Genomic DNA, 18,536 nt, shown 5'->3' with positions numbered 1-18,536 from the left:
GAGGGCCTCACGTCTCCCAGGGTTTTCTCAGAAGGCTCCCAAACCAGCCAGGGCTGGTGGGAGCCCCAAGCCGGATCTTTCTGGCTGTGCTCCCTTGCTAAAACTCATCCTCTGCTTTGGACACTGGGCTTAACGCGGTACATGCAGTTAAACAGCGAGGTGTTGGATGGCAGAACCAGCCCTCAGTTTTTGCACCAGTGGCTTTAAGGATTAGAAACATCTGCAAAGCAGGAGAATGGGTTATTTTACCTGTTGGCATCGCGTGGATCACACAGCCTCTTGCTGCCTCTCTTACTCTTTGGAGGAAAGATGCTGCCCAGGGGCCAGGGCTGAGTCCAACCCCACGCACATTCCCACTGTCTCGAGGAGGAGTTGTTCCTAAATGCCGCGATAGCCATGGCAGTTTTAACCGTGCCACATGGACCAGCTCCACACCAGCTGCTTTTACTGGGCTCAGATAGGCTGTTTTTGAGCATTGCATGAAGAGTGGCCAGTCCAAGTCCCATTTCTTCATCACGAGAGCCCCCTCCCACCTTTAGCAAATGTAACCGGCCATTTCAATGCCCAAACTTTGTGCTTAAGCATCTCCTTGGGTTCTGCTCCAGCTCTTTGCTCTGCCAGGGTCTCCCAGTGTGGGAAGAGCCAAAGCAGCGCCCGATCCGCAGCCCTCCCTGGCCCTTCTCCCACCCCGATTTCAGCATTAGCGATGAGCTGCAGTTTGTCCCCCCTCGTCCCTCCTTTCAGCCCACTCCAGTGACACAGGCTGGCAGGCCGAGTTTCATATGTATGCTTTTTAATATCATTAGTTCTGTTACACTACACACAACCAGTAACAATGATAAATACTACAATGGAAATGTTAAAAAAAATATTATACGTTTCATGTTTTTTTTTCAAAAAACCCCACATTTTTAAATAAATTAATGCATAAAACTGATAGCAGAAAATAAAAAAGAAAACCAAAAAACAAATAACCCAAAACAAACCACAACACAACTGATCTGTTTAAGGCAATACTCTACGCGGACAGGAACTGAAGTACAGCAGTGTGCTACATGTTCTGGATGGGAAAGAAAAATTAAAACCTTTACCAGATGCAAATTGATGCTTCAGGAGTGAGAGAAAACCCACCCCAAAACCAGATAATAAAACCAATGGCCAAGTGCGGCATTAATACACTCTGCATGTCAAATGATTAGCAGGTTCCTAACATGGACTAAGGTCAAGCTACAACAAATTTATCTTCCTAATTAAAAGGTTATTCAGGTCAAATCCTATGTTTAAACTCTACTTTGCATTTGGCTGTTTCAGCTATGTTTCACTATATGCCAGGACAGTCGAAAATACTTCTCCAGCTCTGAGATTTATGCAAAGGTTAGAAGGTCTCTCTGCCTGAAAGACATTTTCATTAAATATATCCCAAAAGGATCTCGCTCCCAGGGACCCACAAATGCCTCCTCCATCCCCTTCCCTGGGGCACCACATACCGCATGGTGAAAGGAGACCTTGGAAACATTTATTTGGGTTTTGTTTTCCTCAAGCTGAGGACCCAAAGTGGAAGTTCAAGTTTGATCCGGACCTGTCTGCCAGTATTTGTGAACTGGTGCCAGCGACACAGTGGAAAGCATGGTCAGCTCTCTGCAGTAAGGGAGAAACCCAATGGGCATCCAGAGCCTGGATACAGCCCTGGCATTAGCTATGAAAGTCAGTGTGAAGCTCCATGCCCACCTGGACAGCCAGTCAACCCCAAATATTAGCGCAGCCCTTAATTTGGCCACTGGGAGGGGGGCAATGACTGCAATGCTAAAAAAAATAAAAAATAAAAATAAACTCCTCTCCCTCCAACAAGAACAGGGATGGCAGCCACTTCCTGCCAGTTTCCCTGGTGGGCTCCCATCGGCTGCTCTGTAGGCAAGATGGGCACTGCCAGGTCCCCCCAGTAAGGTGATTGCCTGCAAGGTGCTGCCAGGGGGCAAAGAAGCCTCTTGGGACACAACAGGAGCCTCCCTTACTGCCCTGCTAGAGCACTCATGGAGGAAGCTGTGGAAAGAAATCAAGTGAAGTTACTACAAATTATGACTTGCGATGGCCAACAGTTGTCCGGACTGGCTGGGGTTGGGATAGGAGAGGGGGACGTGGAACTGGGCTGAGAGCCGTTTTGGTACAGCTGCCTCTGCTGCTCATCATCAGTTCATAGGGCAAAAAAAGAGAAAAGACAATGGCTGCTTTGAGAAAAAAAGGAGTGAAAGGAGGACGTGTGCAATATAATAAGGCTTGCGATTCTAGAACTAACCACTGGACACAGATACTGAAGTTTACCTGTGACAACTAGTTATACTTTTATTGTTGCTGCTGCTGCTTCCCCCTTCTTTGTCTGACTCTTGGTTCTGCTTGGAAAGCTGTAGCTGTTGGGCACGATGGTCGGTGCTGATTCTCCCACCCAGGTCCCACACAGCACACAAGCTGTGACTCATCTGCAGGATGCAAAATGAGGCCTGGAAGACAGACCGTCTCTGCACACAAGTGACACCTGCTTTCAGAACCCTTTAGAAAGCTATTTAATGGTGATTCATTTCCTTCTTTATTAAATTGAAGGTTCACTAACCCCAGTGGAAGGAGTAAAAATGCCTAAAATGTGCAAAAAGGGGAAAAAAGTCTTTCTTAATTTTCTCCCCTGCAAAGACTTCATCCTTGGTAAGAGTGTCTGTCTTTCTGCAGAACTACATCTGCCAATGCTTCTGCTTACTTTACAGCATGCTGCCCTGTTCAGCAAGGGGGTGGCTGACAGACCTCCCACCCCACCTCTGCCGCAGGTGTCGGAGCCATGAAGGCAGCAGCAGGAGGAGAGGGGCAGGCCTTGGATCCCCGAGCACAGATCTGGACACAGCCCTCCTGCAATGTTGACCCTGGAAGGTGAAGCTGGTCTGCTCGGCTTGCTGGGTCAGAGCCAGAGGTTTTACACTAGTCTGGCTGACCTCGAACCATACAGCCTTTCCCAGCAGCCTTGGGCTACTCAGGTGTTTGAAGGGAAGCACTACAGGTCTGCTCTGCAGCTACCCCATCATCATGCATATTGGATCTCTTGCTGCTCTCATGTTTGCCTTTGAGTCGTCTCTGGACAGAGGTAGCTACAACCTGGACATATCTGCTATCCCTAGCAGCTCTTCCATGCGGGAAACTGAGCAAAGAAATCTATGAGCTGCAGGAGAGCAAGGTGATAGAAACCAGAAGGACTGTTGTGAAGACAGCTTGTCCGATTTCTCCAGCTCTCTCTGTGGGTCTGTATTGCATCTCTCATCAAACTTTATGTCTCCCAAATCATGGGGGTTTAGGAGGATGGATAACAAATGGAGTCCCAGATTTTTTGGAAGCCACCCAACCAGGATGTGAGAGGGTAGCGAGCGTGAAGAGACGGGTTTCTGGGTGAATTCACTCATGACAAATCAATGGGCAACTAGGGATGAAATGCTGCCCCAGAGTGCAAACACCTCTGCAGGTATTGGGACTTATTTTGTGGCCTTTTCTTTTCCTGGTACCTGTTGCGCTGGCATCCAGTTAGGAGTTTGAGGCAGTCACATTTTAATGAGCCCTTCTCTGTAGCTTCCCCTCCCCGATGTAATCCCACTGCCTATATCACAACCTGTTGCTATGGAAATGGCTGCTTCCCGGACCAGGCACAATCAGCAAGACATGCTCCTACCAATGGCAAAGACAGTTTTTGCTGAAGCAGCTTTGTTTTTGAGGAAAAGAAGGGCTCAGACCCCTCACTAGTTTCTGCTGGAAGTTGGGTGTGGGAAGCAATGGGAAGAGCTGCTCTCTGTGGCTGCAGGGCAAAGCTGCAAGCTTTGAAAAATGTGGGTGCCAGCTCCTGTGAGAATCCTGCACCCTACCAGCCTGGCATTAATCTCTTATGTCTTCATCCTAGGTCACAAATTTTCCTTCATCCTAAGTTGCTGGGCCTTCTGCTTCAGGGTGTGTGTGTGGCTCTGTAACACAGGCAGGTTTCTCTGATGAGATGTGGTTCAAAGTTGGGAGCAAACCCTTGCACAGGAAAGCCTTGAAAGCAAGCGGCAGGGATGCCACAAGCTGAAAAGCACCTTATAAAGAACCTCATCCCATGCCTTCTCAGAGGAAGGACTTTTGCTGCATGCTTTCCCAACTATACAGTATATAGTATATAGTATACTATACTATAATATATATATTCTGTTGAGACTTGGACAGCCGAAAAGTAGGGTGCTCTGAAGCGTCAGCTCTACAGGCGATCAAGGTCAAAGCCAGGGTAAATTCACAAGCACTGTTTACATGACAAAGCTGATCTCCTAGGGGAGAGTGGCCATACCTCAGGTGCACTTGAAGGAAGAATAGAAAGTAAAAGAAGAGCCTGGAGAAAATGGCTTGTTATACTATCAAATCACTACATGGATGTTAAAAAATAAGAGCATGAAACTGCCCTGGAAATATCACAAATGAGTCCTTTAATGCTCTCTTCCTTCCCATTAGAACTGACCATCTCAGTTGTAAATCCACTTGCACTCTTAAATTCCTTAACTCTGCTAGCAGGGGATGGTGCTATTGGGCCATCAAATCTTCTTTCCGTGTTTCTTCTGGCAGCATGCAGATCGGGAAGCCAGCTGTGCGAAAGCCAGCTGCCAAATAACAGGGAAACAAATCCTTGCCAAACATCTGCCCCCAAAGCTGTCCAACCTCTCTATTAACCTCCACTCTGCAGCCTTCTGGCACAGGCGAGAATCATCACAAGTGAGAAAATGGAGGGAGAGCGAGCTGTGTTGCTCTTCTTTTGTAGTACTTTGAAAATACCTGCAACACTTTCACAGGATCCTTTCTGCATCTTGCTTGCAGAGCCATCCTACCACTGGTGCCTGCCACACACTCGGCAACATCCATGCAGGGCGGGTGGCATCCTGATAGGGCAGGTTTCTCCCTCATGGTGCAGAAGGGAATGGACATGGAGCAGGGATGCCTGAGGTTACAGCAAATGTACCATGTACCAAGAGCAGAAAAGAACCCCACACCACATTTCTGTGCTCTAAAAGTCCAACAGACTCTGTAGTTGGATTGTGGCTTTGGTGACAACTCTGGTGTGTGCATCCCAAATCAAGCTTTGTCTCTGCTGGTATCAGCACTGTACTAAGATAGATTAACTTGGACAACTGGGATCTGCCCTAGGCCAAGGCAGCACTTGGCAACCTTTCCAGTTACTGCCTGTTTTTCCCTTTCTGTCATACTATCTGGTGCCCAGCTGGGGCCTTCCTTTCTTCAAAAGCATCTTCTTGTTTCTGTTCAGTCATGGGCAGGGTGCTGTGCTTTCCAAGCTTCCTGCACTCCTTTGTACAGCTTGCAGGATGCTCTAAGGACATCCTGTATGGAGAGGAAAGGATTCTGATCAGGATTTCACACAAACGTGTCAGCCAACACACAGATGAGCGGAGCAGGTGCCTCTTTCTGGGAAAGAGCTGGAGAGCCAAAGCAGAAGCAGCCCAGTCCATCCTGTCCGTGGGGGAGCACAGCTTCTTGGAGCCCCTTCTGAAGTCCAGCAGCAGGCTGGGCCACCTGCTATTGCAGGCAAAAAAAGCATCTGCGGGCAAGACAACCAAACAAGTGTGGCTGACCCAATGGCCAAACATACACGTTGGGCGCAGGCATACAGAAATGTCAGAAATAATCCTGTGCTCTTCCAAAGCATCAAGATATGTGTGATAAGGTCTCTTAACAGATGAGCCTTTAGGATAGTTGTCTGTACATCAGCCTTTTTCCACACAAATCTTATAATAAAGCCAGCAGAAAAGCAGACTAGACCATGGCACCTAGAGATCTCACTCAACACCAAGACATTCACCCTCAGCCTTCCTTAAGCACAGGTATCTGAAAATGGGGAACTGACAGACTGACAGGAGAGATGAGTTGAGTGCTGAGACTCCATAGTCCAAAGTCAGCTCATGATCAAGGGCAAAATAAAAAAGAAAAGATTTGCTTATACTCAGGTAATTTGGTGATCAAAATTATACCAGTTCTAACAACAACAACAACAAAAAACAGCTTGGCTTTAGGGGGCATCAAATGAAAATTCTTTTGTGGAGGTGCCAGTGTCAATATGAGATGTTATCCCATTTGCATGGTAATTTAGACGGACAGTGATGTAGCCTTTCATGTCCTTGCGTTCCTCCCCTTGCTATTCTGCAGGGCTTTGAACTAAAAATGGGGCCTGAGAAGACCATTTGAGTTAGTGCAAAGGCTGGAACAAGGAATGACTTACTTTCTCACAAGCAGCGTGCAGCCAGAAGAATGCCCAGAAGCTCTGCAGGCTTTAGGGCTATATAATGCTACGACAGAAGGCTGGGGCTGTGCTCCTTGCTCATGCTTTCTCTGGGCCATGGCAGCATAGACTGACCTAAGGAGAGCAGGGGCAGAATGGGCATGTATCTAGACACCTTCCCAAGGAGAGTCACTGCAGCAGAACCTCCACTGAGGGCACAAGGAAAAATTCCCATATGAAGCAAAGGTCTGAACATGAGACCAGAACGGGAGAGTCAACCCAGTCTGCAGTTAATACGTTGACCATCATATTCCACAGCAAGCCAACAAACACACCCCATGTTAATAACCTGCTTAAGGGGCTGCAGGTCAGAAGGGTCAGTGGTCAATTTTCTGTGATAGTCACATGTGCATTGCTTGAATTCATTCAGCCTTCCTGATAACAACCCTACACAGGTAACTACTTTTCCCCACTCTTTCTACTTTATTCCCCTAGTAAAATATATGAACACAAAGCATAGAGAGGAGAAGCCAAAAATTTGCCATTTTATGGTCCTGTACTGTCATGCCAAACCAGCTATTTGTGCAACCAACTCCTTCTGTGAGCAGGAAAAAACATTTGGCTTGTGCTTCTGCTGTACTTGGGGGAAGCACTGAGTGTAGCTAATATTTAAACTCACCTCTTTCTGTCCTATACACAAAAGAGTAGTTTCCTCCCAGGGACCCTAAAGGGTTATGCTGAAAGCAGGTGCACATCACACAGTGCAAAGGGTTGGGGGAAACTGCAGGGTTGTGGGGTTGCTTCAGGGCACGTGGCAGGCAAAAAACAGAACCAGCAATAAGGGCAATAAAAGGACTTCATAGTGCTGCACTGGGCAAAGGTTTTTAGGGGAAGTCTGTCCTTCAGAGGGGAGGTGTAGCCTTGGAAGACTCAGTCTCAGCATGTCTTGCCCCATCTTTGCCTAACATAGAGATAATCTGACAGAGATCTGGGGGCCTACAATCTGCCAAGGTTCAGTCTTGTAAGCAGGATGCCTCATTGCTCTAGCAAAGCCAAAATGCTCTAAGCTTCATGCAAAGGCTCTGCGGATGGTTGAGTTTGTGCAACCTGGTTAGAAGGGACAGACACTGACCCAGGAGGATAAATACGAGGAGGAGGTTGTGTGGTATTTACACTGAATTGCACAACCCCGCTTTAGGATGAGGAACATTTACAAAGACTTGACCATGTCCTGTAGGATTTGATTTGACCATGGGATTTCTGTTAATTTTTGACCAGATTCTATACTTAAGAAAAAGACTCCTTAAGGAAGGTTTTTTTTTCTTTTTTTTTTCCCTTTTATCTTTTCTCCCTAGCCTTTGAGATGAGAGCTCTTCTCCCTCCAGTCAACTTGCTAATCTCACTCCTGAGCCAGCATTGGAGAGAAAAGCAGGCACGTGAAGGAAGAAGCCAAGAATTGGAGACCTGGTGGTTTGTGCTTCTTAAGAAACATTTTGGAAATATTCCTTCTCAGCATTAGCATGTGATTGCAAAGGGGCAGAAATGCAGCTAAGGAGCATTATCAGAGGAGCTGGCAAGATAACTAGCACTTTTGCATGAGGAGGCAGATACGCTTAGTAAACAATGCTGGCCAGCCCTCTCTGTTCCCTGGGAGGCAGCAAGGCCTCTCTTTTATGGAGAGGAGGAATCACTGCTTTAGTGGTTGGCTACAGCCAACTAGTGAATATGCCTGATCTTTTAATCATTGCCATGGACAATACTGTGCCTTGCATTGCACAGTTAAAAATCCATGATGTTTAAAAATAAGTGTTCGCTTAATCGCTAAGAGGACTTCTTAAAGACTCAACTTACTCTGTATACATTTCAAATAGATGATCTACAATTCAGGCTCTTTCTTGTGATGCAAAGGAATTTTTAGAGGAAATTTATGTGGGTGGGAAACTTAGAACTGCCCTCACTTCTTGCCTTTGCCAGGATCTAGAAGCAAGACAGACAGTCCTTCCTGGAAGAGCAGGAAAACACACACTTGTGTCTGTGTCAAAGGATTTCACCTCAGGAAAAAATTCCAGCTCAGCCAGAACCTGAGTCCCAGGTATTCTGAAGCCAACGGTTAAAGACTGACCAGAGAGAGAACGCATTTCCTAATTCCAGAAATTAATTTGCATTAAAAGCAAATGGTTGGTGACCTAGCAATTCAGTCCAGCAACCTAATTTACCATAAGGTTTTCTGATTACCCCGGCACCAAATAAACACAATCATGCCTTACAGAGGAGAGTTCTCACACAAGCAAAACTTGGAAGAGGGCAGAGATGGGATAAACAGCAGTTTCCTCCCATGGCTTTTTTTTTTGGAGCTGAATCTGTTCATAATCCCTTGTTGTGGAAAACTGCTAATATCTGACACCACCACACAGATGCTTTCAGTGTTAACAAATCTCTTCTGCAGGCATGAAAAGACAAGAGACTATCAATGGCTGAGTCCCATAAAATGTGCTTTCTTCAACTACCTGTTTATCTCCTGATCTTCAGACTGTACAACTCTAGTTCTGTTTTGGTGCAGGATTCATTTTTTCTTATTTGAACAAAGTTTAACATTTTTGGAAGAATATGGGTCTCATGGGAATTAAGTATAGGCTGAAGTCAGTAAACGTGACTGGGTTGAACTCCTGAGTATGTTACTCTTAGGCAAGGACTGAAATCCAGGAGAGCATGCATGGATTACAGATTGAATCTGATCTGATTGATGATAATTTAATGTGGAACTAAGGGTAGATTGCATTGGTATGTGACATGACAGCTCTAGCTAGTACTGACTCAGAGTGAAATGCCACCTACTTGTTTTCTTTGCAACTGAAAGAATTGTGTTATGTTACTCCTGGCTAGACCTGCCATAATATTGGATGTTCTACTCCGTTCCCCTTCCCGTGCCCTGATTATGGAATAATTTTGGTTGACACAAACTGATCAGGTTTAGTGAATGAATTAAGAACTGACCTCCTCCTTTGGTTAAAAATACCTGGAATCTCAGACTCAGACCTGATCTTGCAAATGGATTGGTTTTGTGGGGTAGGATTACCTGGTGCCCCATCTGATCCTTCCCATTCTGGAAGAGACACCTTACAAACCATCTCCAGTGCCTACTTAGGAGGTATCTTTAGGCCCTTCTGCATTCATTCTCCAGACCAGTCAGTTCTGCTAGGCACTGCCTGGCACTTTAAGCAACTTCTGCTTCATTTAATCATAGCTTAAAATAACTTATCAACCAATCATAAAATGGATTTTTGGTTTCTCCTGGCTCCATGAACACAAAGAGGTGCACGTCCTACCATAGGAGGAAGCAATGGCTGTTAAATTTTACAATTATAGTGGAAAGCACTGATCACAGCCTGCTGGCCTCACTACTGGATGTGACAGGCAGTGGAGGAGGTGGCTTGGCAACACATGCAGGTAGGGTTGACCGATTTAGGGGGGATTAGGTCGAGGTCCTCGTCGTCTGGTATCTCATCTAACCGGTATCCATCCTTTAGCAGCTGGATGTTCAAGTCTTGGTTGATCTGCTACAGACAAAGAGAGAGACAAACAGTCAAATACTTGAGACTTCTTCCTTCTGACAGGTCAGAAGTGCAAGGAGGTCACTTATTCTGGAATACTTATCATTAGGAATTGTCCTGCCAACAAAAGTCCCAAGTTTTGAACCCAGTTGAGGGCTCCTCTCGATGTTCTCACTTCTTGAGGGATAGGAATATCTACAAAGTGAGACATTCCAGAGCAGCTGCAGTTTGTTAACATGTTATTTTATTCTGGAATATGGTTTCCATGAAAATGAGTCCTCATTTAGAGTAATGCAATAGCATTGATAATAAATAGACTTGCAGCAGGACAACCCTTCCCACCAGTCTAGGGCACTGAAATAGTTGAAAGGGGGTAAAGTCACTGCTGGTAGTACTTGGTTCTTTGTAGATTCAGATTCAAGAGCTGTTTAGCCAGACCTGAATGAAAAAAATGCTTTACATGATGGCCCAGAGATGGCCAGATCATCTGATCTGCTCCCTGCTCTTGGCCGTTTCTCAAAGTTTCAATGGTACTTTGCCCAAAGAAGGGATGCAAGGGGGAAGAGCTCCCAGGGGCTTGTGTGCAGAACGGCCGCTCAGCACTCTGGAGGTACAATCAGATCCTGTAGAAACAGTAGCCAGAGGCTGAGCAACTAACTCCCTAGAGGACTTGGGAATATATTCAGAGACAACAGAGAGGAATTGGCAAGCCTTAACTTCCTGCCTTTTCTCTGAAACGGGTAAGAGTTCATGATTGCAAGACCTCTCTGAGATTTCTGCCTGCTCTAAGTAAATGTACATTGGGTGACCCTGATCCCCACAGGAACTGGAAACAACAGCATACCCACAGAGCCCCTGTTTGTGTTCCCAGCACGTAGACGGTTGCTGAGCTGCCATGACCGGCAAGCTGATGCTTTTGCACATCATGGGCCAACACTGCAGGCTGAGCAGAAGTGGGAAAAACTAAAGGTAGCTGTAAAAACAGCAGGCAAGTTTGTGCCTGTGCCACAGCAGTGAGGAAAGGCAGCCAGCTAGATCACTGAGGAAGAAAGAAGCATGACACAGTTTCTGCCACAGCCCCTTCCAGATTAACATAGTTCATACCACTGCCAAACTGCCTGTGCAGCCATCAGCCATTTCTGGCTGGAGAAGGCTGCTCTAAGCCCTTTCAGTCTGCTCTAACATTAGCATCTGTGGCAAGCATGGCAGGAGAGAGTATAACTCACCTCAGCTGATGAGTATCCCGAAGAGGAATATCTGGACATGTCAAAATCATCATCACTGCAGGAAGGACAACATACAGCAAAGAAGAAAACAATTAAAGATTTGTATTCTTCTGTTACTCCTATCTTGTACCATGAAGTCCTCCAGGCACAGAGAAGTTATACCAAGGTGGTTTGAATATCAACTTTCATTTGTGCACCTCAGAGCATAAAATGCTCTTAACTCATGTCTCTTCCTACTTGTTCCATGAAAGGCTAATTCCATGCCCAAGGGCACAGCAAGGAAGAGTGCAAGTGCTCTGCAAGAAAGGGTTCAGCACAGGTCCAAGGAGGAGTTAGCCTCAATGTTACACTCTAGCATGGAAATCTGCTGTCGCTGTAACATAATCATCTTATTAACACTTGGCATACCTGTCCGTATCCAGGGCTACCAGGGGCTTCTCATCTGGACTCTGGTCTAGTGATGAATAGCCTTTATTGGGAACGACGAGCCTGAAATAATCAAATGTTGTCCATTAACCACACAGTAAAGCTCAATACCATACATAGACTAGGGCAAAGTCATATGATAGTGAGGCTTTCCCCGTTTCATTTACCCAGCCCCCACAGCAGAATACTTCTGAGCTGTCACTCCTAAATTTAGTAATATCAGAAAGATGAGCTGCTGGGTGCAGCATAAGAGCACAGTCAGATTAGCACTTTTTAAATCCCATTATTTCAGTTCATCAGAAGCGTTACAAAGGCTGACTATGAGTGTGCACCTTTAATTGCCTAAGAGCATAATGTAATGGAATATAGACTTGGGAGCTTCTAGGAAAAGAAAAATGCATTATTTCAGTGGTATCCAGCTCACAACACAGAACTCTTCTTTCATCTATAAAACTGCACAAGGACTTTGGTTCACATTTAAAATAAGATCAAACAAAATGGGAAAATGAAGCAAGAGTCTGTGTTCAGTGGGTGGGAACAGTAAGAATAGGATGAACATCTCATTCAGTGATTAACTAAGATTTTCTTCTAAATGAATGACTGGTCTTTAATGACATACAATAGTGCAGAAGGGCTTCACTAAGAGTTTGGGAAATATATTCCTGAAGACAATGTATCCCATCCACGCTCCAACTGCTCTCTATTCAGGTGCAATGCTCTTCAGCTTCAACTCCCAAAATATTAGGATTTTTTTTGTTATAATTTATATAAAGGCCTGCCAAGCACTGAAAATTGGAAAATGTCAGTGAGAAAAGAATATATCAGAAGTTACATCAAAGCAGGTGTACAGGCCCATGATTAGTTGCATGTGCTTACTGTGCTCATTGAAACTCAAGATTAAAAATTTAATTTTAAAATTTATACATAATTTCCCACCTCTGCTATCAAGAGAACTGTAGAAAATGGCATCCGCTTACAAAATTCAATACCATTCCCACAGCATTCAGAGAGTCCTTCTAATCCTAAAGCAATTAGGAAGGAAGCCAAGAAGCAGGGATGTCTGGAATGAGCAACTGAGGCTGTGACCTGGCAGAGGCAGCCTGCCTGCAGGGATATCACAGGTACCGACTTCCATGCTCACCCTCCATTTTTCAAGTCACATCTCCAGATATGTTCACTGGCAATTGTTACTGTGTCTTGAATAAATAAATCAGTATCTGGAAATCTGGGAGAAGAGCCCTTTGTGGTGCAATTCACTTGATTAAAAAAGTCACTATATCTTTTTGTTGAAAAATGTCATTTTTTTCTTAACAATACTTCATTTTTTTTTCTGCAAAAGACAGAATCTGTGACACTGTCTTTGTCCCTGATCTAAGTGCTTCCCTCACATCCTAACTGTCCTTATTCTTGGTTCCCACTGCCCTTACAACAAAGCTGGGTTTCATTTGTATCCGCTTTCATCAGCAGGTGATCTAGTATAAATTTCTTGTCTAGATGTTTTCAGTTACCTAACATGAAATCTGTTTTGACAAAATCTGAGTTCAATTCATGCTCTGAGTGGACTACAGAGACAAGATAGTCAATCCATTGCAATAGAAAAACATAGGCCAGAATCTGGAATGTGTTTGGATAGAGGCAAAGGGATGAACGCTACCAGTCAGCTAACAGGAGAGAGGCTGCTGATCCCTTAACAACGTCATGCTGCTGGTCTACATGAAATGAGCTGTTCTCCCAGATCAGTTCCTAGTGGGCAGGTGCCCAGCTTGCAAAGGGCTGCACTAATGCTGGGATTTCTGTCAGCAGTCTCCTATCTGGCGGTGTGGAAGTGGGATGGATGATGTTGTGGGTTCTGCCTAGCCTCGCACTGAGCGTGCCAGAACCACACCAGCCTTGTTCACATTTAGTTTGGTCTTGGGAGGGCTGGACACGTTATGTGTCCAGATCCTTTCACCTGGGGCTGCTATGCCCTCACCCCAGGAGGAGGCAGAATGGTGAAGGAATCTGGTACTAGATGCCATCTGTCAGGGGTTCAGACAGATAATACAGAGGAACCAAAACTCAGGGGAGGAGGAGGAGGTGGAGAGGGGCCAAGGAGAGGCAATGTGGACTGAGTGAAAGAAAACATACTTGATGAGAAAGGTAGACTATTAAAAAGGGGGATAGACACTGGCTTTTTCTCCTCCTGAGAGACTAGAAGTCAATGGATCAGACTTAAAAAACAACTACAAGCCTTGTGCTCCCACTGGAGTATTTCCCATCGGACTGCAACCTTTATGCTGAGAAAGCAAGCTATTTGAAAAGTTTGTAGGCATTTCTGCCTCCCTGAGGTTCGGCTGTCCATGGCAAGACAGATTGAACCACTCTGAGGTATCGCTTGGGGCTCTGCCCATGGTGCTGCTTGGCTCACAGAAAGCCAAGGGATGAAGAGATGGACCAGCAAGGCAACGTGCCAGACATCTCCCAGCTGCATGAGAACAATGGAACTTGGCTATATCTGCTACCAAAGCAGTGTCTGCAAACCTCTGCTTTGGGATCCCAGAGGATGCTTCTGAAAGCTCTGTGAAGAGTAACTAAGAAAAGCAGGACTTCTGCCTGAAGGCTGAACTCAGTTGTGGAGGGGTCCACATGTCCCTTGAACAGTGTTCAGGTACAAATGCAGTAAGACTGAACTGGCTGTTCTAAAGCTTTTGGCGTGGAGTATCAGTGCTTTGCCTCTCCCCACCTAAATTACTCTTCTTCCCATCTGCAGCTCTTAAACAGCAGTGTCTCCTGCAGAAGTCAGGAATTTTACAGGTAGGCCTGTATTTATCTCACCTTCTCTCCCTTACCATCTCTGCCTGCTGATTTCAGTGTTTCTACATCTCTCAAGCAGCAAATCTGCCACCATTCCTCTTGGGAAGCCAGTGTGCAGCCTCCTGCCAAAAGAATCCAAGTCTTTGTCTTGTAGCCAGCTTGTATTTGGAAGACAATGAGGAGCAGTGGGCATGGAAAACTCAGCTGTGAGTTTCTTGCATTTGCTGAATTTCTTATTTCCAGTAAGGGCCTGGCTCCTTTATATGGCCTCGACTTCCAAAGGCAGAGCGCTGAGCAATGCGACGTATTCCACCAACATCGTAGGGACTTACAAATAAAACTCGACAAAGTCTCGGCATGATTTATGGCTGCTATTGTGGTTTGGGGAATTACTTTGAACAAGGAACCTCATCTGTTGGATGTGCTGCATACAGAAAGGCTCTGACCTGCAGCTCCAGTTCTACTTAATGTATGGCAATCCATGCAACTTTCTTACTCATCAGTAAACATCCAGCTTTCATGCAGATTCTACTGTCATTTTAAGTGAGGACCTCTATTAAAAAATGCCACCTTTCTTAGAGCATGCAAAGTGTGCCCTCCTGTGGACACAGGAGAGTTCCTGTCTCTTGTATGTCCATAAGTGATATGCTATTGCATTGAAGCTTGCTTGGAAAAAAAAAAATGAAACTGGCTAATTTCAGCCAAGAACTTGAATTTTGCATCCAGTGATTTGTAGCATAGCCTGATAGTGTCATAGAGAGATGTGCCAAAGCAGCTCAAGCAAAGTATGACCGCACTGTTCAAAGTGCAGGGGAGATGTACAACAAAGCACATGGAGATGTATTATTCACAAGCCTTTGTCAATCAGTGCAGGGAAGGGGTTATTTTCACAACAGAATAGAAGATCTACTGGGGTAAAAGCAGCCAAGTCAGAACTAAGCTCTAAATATGAGCAGCTACATGAAGCAGTACTGCACATTCTCCTACTGCTCAGATTATGTGGGACAGACGACTCAAAAAGATGCAAGACAACCAGACTGACCCCCCTGCCCAAGTCCTGGCTGGGCTGCCCCTGCCCTCCTGCAGGCTGTATTGTCACTGGTCCTTTATTTATCCTTTTCCTGGCTCTCTCTGGGGATGACATGGAGCACAGCAAGGAGCATTTGGGCCCACCAGCTCTGGGAAGGGCCGTCGCTGTGCACGGTGTGTTTGGTCACTGGTACATGGCAATGAGCATCGTCCTTGCTTCATCGTGAGGCCCCTAGGGATGGCAGCGCAGAGTGGCGCAGGGTCCTTCCCGGCCCCTTACCTTGTTCGTGCCATCACGTTGTTCTTCTTGGGCTGCTGGTTAACTGGGCTTCCCATGTTGCCGTTCTTCAGGGAGCCCTTCCGAGCCAGCTCCCGCTGCTTCTCTGCAGATGGGACACAAAGGGGAGAAGCAGAATTAAGGCAACAGGTGGGATGGCCACCATAAGGAAACCTGGATCTGACGACCTGAAAGGCAGGGCAGAATTAATGAGCTCTGGGATCAGAGCTTTCCACCTCCCAGGCAGGAACCTCACAAAGACTGAGCCGTGCCCCACTCCCTCAAGGGGACGAGGGACACGTGAACGTGGCTGGAGGCGAACAGACCCAAGCTGAATGTGAGCCATGATGGCTCCAGAAGTCCTGCAGCAATGCCAGCCTGGTACCAGGCTAAAGCTAGGATACTCTGACCCCATATCCTGTAGCAGAAAATGTTGTTACCTCCCCTGTTTTCCTTCTGGCAGCCTATGATGTCCTCGGAGGATCCTCCTTTTTTATCTCACATTGAATCTTGGGGGCTTTATTTCTTTATATTTATTTTTTAAAAAGGAGTGAAACATTTGGAGCTCTATTTTTAAGCAGCATAAAATTTGTTTAATTTTCAGAGCATGTTCTAGTTGCCGGTGAGATGTAACCTTAAAACTGACAGTATGTGGAGGGTTTTTTGGGTGTTTACTGCAAGAGGGGATTTAAATTAGCTTTTCACTGAGGAGAATCTATTTCTTCTTAATACCTTCCCAGCACAGGAACACAACTAGAATTCAGGCCTAAGAGCCCCAAAGCCTAAGCCTGTTGTGGATTTGCAATCTTTGCGTTGTACTAACACATCTCTGCCTCCAGCAGGGATGAAAGCCCATATACGATGGATTGCCATGTAAGCATTAAAAAACCCAGGGCCTGGAAAATCTTACACAGTAGAGACAGAATGATGCACAGGGTGTTTTTCATCCTCTGCTTTGCAGAGCTTCTGAGTGCAAGACAGCTGAAGGATGATCTTCCTATATTCCCCCCCCCCCCCCCGCTTTTTTTTTCCTGTCTGTTTTGATATTCAATTTTCCATTCAATTTCCTTCCTGATTTCTTTGGGGAAATTAGTTGGGCTGAGTTGGCACAAAAGCTAATTGCCCCACCTCACCCTGCAACGCCAGGGCCAGTAAAACACAAACACTGGGTAAAGGCCCAGTTAAACACAATTCTCCAGAGTGTGAGAAAATGTTGGAAACTATTCTTGTGCCATGCCTGAATAACATGGAATTACCAGACTGGGGAACCTGAATAGCGAATTTGTTTTGACTCTGCATCCCCTGTGGTGTGTGAAATGTGTTTATATACATACTTATATGCTATTTTCTCCTACAGAATTTTTTACTTCTCTGAGGGAAAAGCACCTCTTACTTGTCTTAGGAGAGCTGCAAGCTTGCAAGAGCAAGATGGGCAAACTCTGTCCTTTCCACAAAGATAAGTGTAGGGGGGGTGCATGTCCAAAGTCTCCCTTTTTTCAGGGACAAATAACCAGTGGAGATTCCTAGATATTGTGGTGTTGAGCACAGCTGAGGAGCCTGCAGAGAAGAGCACACACTCATACCAGCCATGTTCAGCCCTGCTTCTGCTGACAGCAGGTGTGAACAAATGCTCATTGAAGCTGCCAGGGAAAGGATCAAGCTAATAACTCTCCATGGCATGAGCTGCAAAGAGACTGATACAGGATTGAAGATAAAACCTTAAATCAAGGTAATTTCTCTTGCCTGTAACTTGCAAATGTATTGGTTATGTTTGTCTCCAGAATAAAAGCCTGGTATTTATTTCACAGGCCACATGAGTTCTGCTATTCAGACATAGTGAGATGAAGCATGGTTTTATGGAAGCGTTTACAACCCTAAATACAAAAAAGACTTCCACCCATCTGTACCAGAAGCTCTAGCACTGACCACAAATACACATCCTCGAGACAAGCTGCCGATACTCAAAGAGACTGCATAATTCACAAAAGCCCCTGACTCAAAAACATGGTTGCTGGTGGCATTTTCTGCCACAACAGTGAGGCTTGCCTGAGCCTCTTAAACAGCCTGGCGCTCTCTGCCTCCCATCGATTACTCAGTACAAGCACTGATGCTGTTTTCTGATTCAGATTACTCATTCGGCTGATGAATCTGGACATTAGCTAAGAGTCTGTTCTCTCCAATAGGTCTTCCTGTGACTACTTCCATGTTCTTAAGGAGTGCTGTTACAGTGTATGGATTTGAATGATACCATGTTACCTATTTAACCTCTTCTTTTGCTTATTGAGTGGCCTGCAGTGAACATTTCCAAAGCAAGGTAAACGCTGCAGGAATGTAATGTAATTGTCACATCCATGCCTTTGTCCCCAGCCAGATTTTTTTAAGCCTGAGACAACAGTTCAGCTCCCTCTTGGATGCTATGAATGCTGAACCTAAAAGTGAGGAGTTGCAGGAAGGAATGGGAGATGTTCCCAGCTCCGAGGTGTTAGGACAAGCTCTGGGAAGGTGATGGAGACAGGTAAAGGTCACTTCTGAGTCTTCTGAGTATTATAACCTACTACTGCTGCCAACACTTCCCTGCATCAAAGGAACTGCGTAAGTGCCTTTCTCCTGAAGTAATTCTGGGCTACAAATTCCAGGCTCATACACAGGAAAAATGAGGTGCATCAGAATGGGAACCATTTTCTGTTTGGTGCTTCCTCCTTCTTCACAGGTGGAGTCTATGAAGCCCATTTCTAGGCACTGAATGCTTTCCTGGATTTCCAAGTCTTTTGGTTTTGCCCTGCAGACTTTTGTTTGAAGCCCAGGAGCCCAGACAGTATTTTTAAGTCTGTCTCATGCTGGCTGATGGTAGCCCCAAATGAACATGAATCCCAACATCACAACTCTTCATTGAGCCAGCACCACCAAACCTTGTGTGAAATAGGGGAACTGAATGTCTCAGCAATTCTCCTGAATAG

At 45.6% G+C, this 18,536-nt stretch overlaps 1 protein-coding gene and 1 long non-coding RNA gene across 3 annotated transcripts in view; both read right to left on the bottom strand.

Moving 5' to 3' along the window:
* Positions 1 to 776: 776 nt before the first annotated feature.
* Positions 777 to 1,804, bottom strand: LOC148591850 (uncharacterized). The gene is made up of 2 exons (XR_015914013.1): positions 1,488 to 1,804; positions 777 to 1,454 (listed from the first exon to the last, which is right to left on the bottom strand). It is a non-coding gene; the product is annotated as an uncharacterized LOC148591850 (long non-coding RNA).
* A 6,523-nt stretch (positions 1,805 to 8,327) lies between these two features.
* The window catches only part of LOC104575381 (protein FAM219A), a 104,265-nt gene continuing 94,056 nt past the window's right edge, over positions 8,328 to 18,536 (bottom strand). Inside the window, exons 3-6 of one of the 2 annotated variants that reach the window (XM_088536683.1) lie at positions 15,583 to 15,685; positions 11,463 to 11,543; positions 11,055 to 11,109; positions 8,328 to 9,834 (exon numbers count right to left, since the gene is read on the bottom strand). In XM_088536683.1, coding sequence (XP_088392809.1) covers positions 9,676 to 9,834; positions 11,055 to 11,109; positions 11,463 to 11,543; positions 15,583 to 15,685 — 398 coding nt within the window. In that variant the 3' untranslated portion in view covers positions 8,328 to 9,675. The remainder of the gene's footprint in view (positions 9,835 to 11,054; positions 11,110 to 11,462; positions 11,544 to 15,582; positions 15,686 to 18,536) is intronic. The other variant, XM_088536684.1, reaches the window with a different exon arrangement.

Source organism: Tinamus guttatus, unplaced genomic scaffold (genome assembly GCF_059628265.1).
Source record: "Tinamus guttatus ecotype Peru unplaced genomic scaffold, ASM5962826v1 Tinamus_guttatus_pri_ptg000696l, whole genome shotgun sequence".
Lineage (NCBI taxonomy): Eukaryota > Metazoa > Chordata > Aves > Tinamiformes > Tinamidae > Tinamus > Tinamus guttatus.
This window is presented reverse-complemented; position numbering and strand designations above follow the sequence as displayed.